General features: G+C 55.9%; 1 protein-coding gene across 1 annotated transcript; it reads right to left on the reverse strand.

Annotated features, from left to right (window-relative positions):
* Window positions 1–820: 820 nt before the first annotated feature.
* Window positions 821–8,033, reverse strand: LOC102945987 (cytochrome P450 2G1). Its single transcript, XM_037884423.2, has 9 exons — window positions 7,746–8,033; window positions 6,301–6,463; window positions 5,648–5,797; window positions 4,629–4,789; window positions 4,250–4,426; window positions 3,851–3,992; window positions 3,013–3,200; window positions 2,638–2,779; window positions 821–2,039 (listed from the first exon to the last, which is right to left on the reverse strand). The coding sequence occupies exons 1-9, from the start codon at window positions 8,016–8,018 to the stop codon at window positions 1,858–1,860; spliced, it is 1,578 nt and encodes a 525-aa protein (XP_037740351.1). The 5' UTR covers window positions 8,019–8,033; the 3' UTR covers window positions 821–1,857.
* Window positions 8,034–8,360: the final 327 nt, after the last annotated feature.

The following is an 8,360-nucleotide window of genomic DNA, read 5'->3' on the forward strand; positions in this document are numbered from 1 at the left end:
TCTGCAGAGCAGCCACCGGTAACAGCCCACTCTGCGAAGAGGCTCAGTTGGCCATTTAAATCTGCTTCCCACCCAGAGAGGCTGGAAAATTCCGCCGGCCGGATCCCACCGTGACCCCGTACTGAGATGGAGGAAGGAAGGGCCCAGTTGCATAACGAGTCTCGAGACTGGTGTTTACCTAGCACAGGGCAGGGAGGTTTGCCAGAGCATCTGCGTGGCGCCAGCCAAGCCCCTGGCCCCAGAACAAAAGTAGGAAACCCGAGAAAAGATAAAGAAGAAAAGCCACTGAAGACTTGGATTAGCTTTGTGTAAACGAACCCGAGGCAGGTAAGGCTAAACCCTTGGAGGGGATGAGGCTAAGGAAAAGACAAATATCGCAGGTGATTAAATAAACACGTATTCTTTCGCGGACAAAGGGCCAGATTTTGAAGGTATTTGGGCTTTGCTGCACTCCTAAATCCCCTTTGAAAAGGAGACTCAGAGTCTCTTATCTGCTAGATGTTGCCACACCTGAAAAGCTTTAAAACCCTGGGCCACTGCCGGGTCTTGTTTGGTAGCTACCAACAATCTGCAAACACGCACCAGCCAGACCCAGCGAGATAGACGGGCGTGTGAGGAGGGGGCGCGGGGCGGGGAGATGCGGGGTATGGGGACGGACAGACAGCTCGATGCATCCACCCATCCATCCCCATATCTACCTGTCGACCAACCGATCTACCGACTGATAGATGACAAACTGTGACTTTGAGAGAGAAAGCAAGCTAAGCCACGAACAAAGCGTTCTACAAGGCCTCTTCTGCAGCCACCTCATGGTTTTCTGGTCTTTAATAAGCTCGATGCTGAAATAGTTACAAGCGGTAGGATGGGGGGAAATGAATGAACACAAAATAAGGAAGCGTAAAGGCAGCTTTCCTCCCCGGGGAACGTAGGGAGGGTCGCCGTCATTATAAGCCCAGCACATTGTCAGGAGAACGCCCAGGAACAGCGGAGAGCCTCATTGCGGGAACGTCTCATCGAGTCCAGCCAGGAGCGTCTGCCTAAGCAAGCGTCAAGCGTTCAAAGCTCAGGCCGGGGGGCATATGACGGGGTTCCCTGCTTTCCAGCAGGGAAAACACAGCGATGAGCGGGGGTCTCCTGTTGGCAGATTTCATCCCCCTCCCCGAGAGGCGTCGCTGGGTCGAGGGAAGAATTCATCCCCCCACCTCACGCTGTCTGCACCGGGGCTGGGATCGCTACGCTGCTCCTGCATGTGGATTGGAGCGACGCAGCCCCGGCTGTGTTCACACATGATCTCTGCTCCTGGGGCTGAAGGCGATCCCGGCCCTGGCTTTTGTTCTCGCTCACGCTGGTGTAAACAAGGACGAACTCCAAGCAATGCAGTTACGTCAGTGCCAGGCAGGCCCTCGAAGACCTCCCCCGCACACACACATTGCACAGGGGCCTTCTCAGTCGGCGTGGAACTGGTGTAAGGGCCCTGATCCCACCACACTGCTTCCAGCCCCGGGTGGAGAGGGCAGATCAGGGGCGTGGCTGGAGCGCACTGAGCTGGGGCTGTTCTCTGCCCCCCAGGGCCCATAGGGGGCGGATCGGGGGCCCGGTCAGACCACACTGCACTGTAGCTGGCCCGTGTCCCCCAGGGCCCATAGCATGAGTTAGAGCAGCCCCGAGGCTGCTCTAACTGACACCAGGGCTGAACAGAGTCCATCATAGGTAACAGGAGTCTAAAGCTACTTTAAACCAAGCTCAGGGAGGGGGTAACTGAGAATCTGGCCTGATATGTTGCTGGTGCCCCTGTCAGACTGTGGTTTCTCAGCCAGATGGGGGCCCCTGCCGAGGCCTCGTCTCCTTTGGTCTCCGTCAGCGAGGGACCACGCAGAGCTGGTAGAAGGGCGGGATTTTGGCAAAGCCGCTCTCCAGCGGCTTGGTGTCGATGTCCTCCGGGGCCACCAGGGGCTTCAGCGTGAAGCTCTGCAGGATGGTGGTGAAGAAGAGGAAGAGCTCCATGCGGGCCAGTGCCTCGCCCAGGCAGATCCTCTTACCTACGAGGGACAAGAGGGAGGGAGCCGGGGTGGGGAATGAGCCACACGCCTGCCGCATGGATGCACCTGGACGGGCGGGCGGGAAGGGGTCGGCTTTCGCTGGGAGCAACAGTACAGATCTTCAGCCGCCCAGTGCACATGTGGATGGGATTCCTAGCGCTAGAAAGGAAGTGGGGTTTGGGGGGCGGAAATCAAGCTTTGCAATCATTATTCAGATTCCACAGCGTTTGGTGGATGGGGATAGATAGATAGATAGATAGATAGATAGATAGATAGATAGAGGGGGTGCATGGGGATAGACAGACAGACAGAGCAGCCCGGATTAGGGGCACTGTGGTGCATCTGCGGACAGACGGACAGACAGACAGAGGAGTAGGGATTAGGGGTGCTGCAGTCAGGGCCGGCCCACAACATTTTGGTAACTGAGGCGGGGAGCTCAAACGACGCCTCCATGCCTCCTCGCTTGGGCCAAAACTTTGAAACTCCAGGTCCTAGTGGCGCCCCCCACAATCTGGCACCTGTTCGCCTCATGGTAGGGTCAGCCCTGGGGACGGAGGGGTGGACGGACAGACCCAGGAGTGCGGATTAGGCAGCTCACCTGAGGAAAAGGGCACGAAGGCGTCATTTTTCCGGAAGCGCCCCGTCTCCTCCAGGAAATTCCCGGGGTTGAAGCTTTCGGGGTTTTTGAACTTGCTGGGGTCACGCAGGACGGTGCTGAGTATGGGGTAGATCTCGGTGCCCTGGGAGCAGAGCGCGAGGCGGTCAGAACGAGACGAGCTGGGTGGGTGCTGTCCCCCCCTCTCCCCGGCATGCCCCCCTCTCTCTGCCCTGCACGCTGGGATTACGCGGGAACAGAGCCACTCATCGGGCAGGTCTCGGGTAACTGCCAATGGGGCCGGATCCCCAGCTGCTGGAGCCCATTTACACCTGCTGAGAATTGGACCCTGACTCCCCCCGCCCGCTCGCCCCCCACCTGGGGGATGGTGTAGCCTCTGAACTGGGTGTCCCGGATCACGATGTGGGGCAAGTCCATGGGGATCAGGTCGCTGACCCGCTGGACCTCATGGATCACGGCGTCAGTGTAGGGCATCTGGCTCCGGTCCTCGATGGCCGGGACGCGGTTCTGGCCGATCACCCGGTCGATCTCCTCGTGCATCTTCCCTGCCAGCAACAATGAAAGAGCTTACCCCACGGCCCGGCGGATCCTGGGAGCCGCTCACGAGTGGAGAGGGCAGGGACGTGTTGGCTAGGGTGAAATTCACCACCGTGGCCTAGAGGGCAGAGCGCCGGACTAGACATGGAAGACCCAGACTCTCTTTCAGGCTCTGCCGCTGACCTTAGGCCCTGTGCCTCAGTTTCCCCATAATGATACTGACCTCCTTTGCAGCTGGAGCCCACCTGCAAATCAGTCTGACTCGGGTCAGCAAGCGCTCAGGACCTGGGTCATTGGACCCTGCTGCGGGGTGAGTCAGAGCCCCAGGCTCTCTGTAACTCGGGAACAAGCCCTGTCTGTGCAGTGTGGACGCAGCCCGAAGCCACAGACCCGCGTCAGGAGGTCTGTGTGGTGCAGGACGGACAGGTTAGCACGGCTGGGAGACCTGGGTCCAGCAAACCTAGGCAGACACTCAAACACGGGCTTGGAAACACCAAGCCCACAAGCCAAAGTCCCAGAGATCTGGGTTTAGTGCTCAGTGGAGACATACCCTAAATACGGTGCGCGGCGTCTGAGCTGGCTCTCTGCACAGGGGCAAATTTCACCCTGGTTTTGACCCGTGGAATTCAGTGAATGTTTATGAACTTTCCTGAGTTACCTAGGACCTCCGGGTGTTTCATCAGGAGCAGGAATCCGTATCTCAGGGTGGAGCTGACGGTCTCCGTGCCAGCGAAGAACAAGTTGAGCGTGGTCAGCTCCAAGTTCTTGGTGTTAAATTCGCTGGAAGGGTTTTGCTTTTCCTTGGGGAAAATCAACATACATTGAAACATCAACATGGGAATTTCCACAGCCACAGGAGAGCTGGTCTTAAAAGTACGGATTTGGGAAACGATTCCTGTCTGAACTCTGCAAAATCACTTTGCTGCTATTTTGGGAGGGGGGAATCCTGGTATTTGTTATGGGTGAAAATTGCATGACACATGGGGCCCCCAGCACTGTGTTTGCTCGAAGATCATCCAAGCCATTCACTCAGCTCCCGGAGCCCAGGGCACCGTACCTTTTCCATTTGGATCAGGAAGCAGTCGATAAAATCCCGGGGGGAATTGACATCCAGTGTTGCTTGGTTCTGCTTCACTCTCCTCTCAATAAATTTCCTCATGTCTTCCAGTATGTAGTAGATTTTCATGTGAGGGCCGGGGAAGTATTTGAGGAAATGTGCATACATGTCGTAGAACTGGAAAGAAAAGGGACACGCAGAGAACGGCTTTTGGTGCATCTCCAGGCCAGACTGTCAGTCACGCCAGTGTGAATCTGGAGTACCTTCACTGAAGTCTATAGAATTACTCTGCATTTGCTCTGGTGGCCCAGAACAGAGCTATCTGCAGTAACCCACATGCAATGAAGAGACCGACCGTTTCATTTCGAGCAGGACATACCTGTGACCACGGGGTGCTGATCTCCCTAAAGCTTTCGTTCATCATCTGCAGCAAGGACAGGAATTCTTTGTCCTCACAGTCAAAGCGGTCACCAAAGACGATGGAGCAGATGACGTTGGAGACGGCCCGGCTCAAGAAGAAGGTCGGGTCAAAAGGTTCCCCTGGCGTAGCGGGGAGAGAAGGGAAGAGGAGTCATGCGGTCATTGGGGGAAGAGGAGCAGCCAACATGAAGGGAGTTTAGGAGCAGACTCGGATGCTTCAGAAATGTTCAAACAGGACTTGTTCCGGGGGACTTCTCGGGCCTGTTATGCCTGAGGTCAGACTAGATCTTCAGAGCGGTTCCTCCTCCCCCTGGAATCTGAGACTCCACGCAGAGAAGTGATGGGTGGTGCAGAGGTGTCCTGTATGCTACACAATCCAGATCTATCTGCCTGAGTCATTCCAACCCGACATTGCTACCATGCTGTGGGGTAAGCAATCTCGAGAGGTCACCTAGTCCCGCCCTGAGGCACCAACTAACCTAGCCCAGCCCTGACAGGGGTTTGTCCCACGTGTTCTTAAAAACCTGCAGTGACGGGGATTCCCACAACCTCCTTAGCTCCCCTGTGCCAGGGCTTCACTCCCCTGCGAGTCAGAAAGTTTTCCCCAATATCTAACCTAGATCTCCCTGGCTGCAGATTAAGCCCAAGATGTCTTCTCCTACCTTCAGTGGACACAAGAACAGCTGATCCCCACCCTCTTTGTAACAGCCCTGAACAGATCTGAGACTGTTCTTGGGTCCCCCCCACCCCACTCCGTCGTCTTTTCTCAAGACTAAACATGCCCAGTGGGTGTTTTTTTAACATCACTCTGCGCATGGATGAAACTCAAAGCGGGTGACGTTCACCCCGGCGCAGCGAGGCAGCCCACAGACCAGCCACCGGGTAAGGCCTCAAACCAGGGCTTGAGGGGGACTTGGGGGGTGCCCGGCCTGGAGCCAGTCCCCGGGGGACGGGGTGAGCGCCACTCCGCCGAGTCACCTTTTGTATTTCGAAAGGTTTCCAGCAGGAACTGGGCTTCCTCCTGGATCCGCTCCTCGATGGACCGCTTCCCCATGCCGAAGTTCCTCAGGATGGTGAGGGAGAACCGGCGCAGCTGCCGCCACCGCTCCCCGTTGGCAAAAACCACCCCTGGGGGGAGAGGACGGTTTTCAACCCAGGAGGACAAACAGCCGTTGAAATGAGCACGGTGCGGTGGCTCAGCCCGAGGGGGAGGGTGGGAAAGGGACCAAGCAGGTACGGGTTCAGGTCCCAGCTCTGGTCCAGTGATGCAAAATGCACCAACCCAGCTCTTCTGGAGGGTTCAGCTGGGCTGCGGGTGGGTTTGCATTGGCTGGTTGGGGCAAAGTGTGTGGAATCTGGACACACAATGGCGTGATAGGACCACGCGTCTTTAAAAGGGAACCCCTCCCTCCCTGTGAGACATGCAAAGCTTCACACTCGGGGAGTGGGAACGCTTTAGTATTGGGGGGCGGGGGTCTTTGTTCCCCTGATCGTCCTGGGGGATCATGTCAGCAAACGCGGAAAGTGGGCCCGATCCGGAGCTGGTGTCGTTCCACTGTCTCGATTTAGACCAGCCGGGGATCTGGCCCTTTAAGTCTGAGGAGGTTTATTGCACGTCGCCAGCTCCTCACCAAAGCCATTAAAGTTCTTCTCGACAGTCGGAACGGTGGCTCTGCCGCTGAACTCCTCGGCCTGGTCCACCAGCGCTTCCTTCACCGCCTCGTGCCCGCACAGCACCACGATGGGCTTGGACCCGAAATAGACCGTGAACACCGGGCCGTACGTCTCACTCAGCTGTACGGGAAAGGTGATCAGAGGGGGGCGGTTCCAAGGAAAATGGCGACTTTTTGTCAAAAAAACAACAAACAAACTTTTTTTGGTTTTGGCGACCAAAAATTCCACCCCCCACCCCAAAAAACCCTGCCAAAACCAGAAACAATTTAGGCTGGAAACAGAATTATTTTGGGGTTGAAATGGAATATTCTTTGGCTGAAACCTGAAAAAAGTTTGCCCTGAAAACTGCTGAAAATGGAAACATTCTTGGCTGAAAATTGACAAACTAAAAAAAAAAAAAAATTATCTCTGTATCTATATATTGGGCCAAAACCTTCTGGAAACCAAACCATTTTAAATTTTCAGCTGAAAATATTCCCAGAAAGCCGACCTTTCCACAAACTATTTTATTTGGTTGAAAACACAACTTTCTGTTGGAAAAATCTTGCCACGAAAATCTTTTTATTCCCCACCCCCATGATTACCCTTTATGATCTGTATTGCAGTAGCATCTAAGACCCTGTCTCCTGGATCAGGACCCTACCGCGCCAGGCGCTGTACAAACACACACGGTGATATTCTTAGCAGTCAAAGGCGACATCCCTCAGCACCTGCCGTGTGGTTGATTTTGTGGCTGCTGAAGCCTCGGAAACAAACTGAGTTGTCAAGCGGGTAACACGGCAATTGATCAGCAGAGATCTACAGTCTTCCCCGGCCTCCCGGCGGGCCAGGCGCTCTTTCCGAAATGGAACCGCGGAGATGAGCATCTCCATTTCGTTCAGAGCATGTGGGGACTGAACGCCTTGAGGGGCCGAGGTACAACTGATCCGAATACAGAGTGCATTCACATTCCAGAGACAGAGACAGACAGAGCTGTGGGGATTTAGATAGAAAGACACAGAGACAGCGCATGGTACCTATGGTGACTGGTATGTAACTAGACTGGTATGTAGATAGGGGGCCAGGGGAGTGGTTAGCTAGCTAACAGCTAGAGGGATAGATACATAGACAGACAGACAGACATGGGGGTGGACAGAGTTAGATGGCAGGTTGTGTGGGGATGGGTAGACAGCGAGATGGGGTGCCTGGGGGTGAGTAGACAGTGAGATGGGGTGCCTGGGGGTGGGTAGACAGCGAGATGGGGTGCCTGGGGGTGGGTAGACAGCGAGATGGGGTGCCTGGGGGTGGGTTGAGTGCTGGCTAGAGAGATATATACAGGGATAGACAGACTGACTGACTTTCAGATGAAATAGCCTCTCCAAGAGCTGGCTCCAGACCCATTCTCCAGCTCTCGGTGACTCACCTTCTCCAGTGATTTTAGGGTTTCTCCCACCTTCATCTGCAGGAAGTTCCCGATCAGCGGGAGAGGAGTGGGCCCGGGGGGCATGTTCTTGTAACGCGACTGCTTTCTCCAGGCGGAGACGAGGAGGAGGCAGGACACGTAGATGCCCAGGAAGATGGTGATGGCCCCAACCAGCTCCATGGTGTGTGAAGTCACCTCCCCGGTGCGGCGAGCCAGCCTGGAATGCCCTGGTATATATTTACCCCAAGCCAGGTTTGGCCCTGCCTCCTGCATTGCACAAGAGCCCTGGGCAAACACTTCTCTAATCCATCAGTCACGTGTCCACTAATTATCTCCTTGTCCGTCAACACGATGAAAGGCTCTGGGGCCGGGGAGCTGTGTGCTGGCAGAATTCCCCGGCTCCCCCACCACCCGCCAGGCGCGCTGCACTGGGGCAATGTGCCAGCGGCTTCCTCGGTCCAGTCGGAAACCGACGCTCGCCTTGACCCTGGCGTCTCCTGCACGCAGGGGGCAGCGCTCGGAGCCGGGGGGGTCTGGAGGAGGCCAGGGTGTTTGCTCAGCCAGCGAGCAGCACAAGCTGTGCCCTGTCCTCCGCTCGCTCCAAACTCCCGAAAG

The sequence above is a fragment of the Chelonia mydas genome, chromosome 23 (genome assembly GCF_015237465.2).
Source record: "Chelonia mydas isolate rCheMyd1 chromosome 23, rCheMyd1.pri.v2, whole genome shotgun sequence".
NCBI lineage: Eukaryota > Metazoa > Chordata > Testudines > Cheloniidae > Chelonia > Chelonia mydas.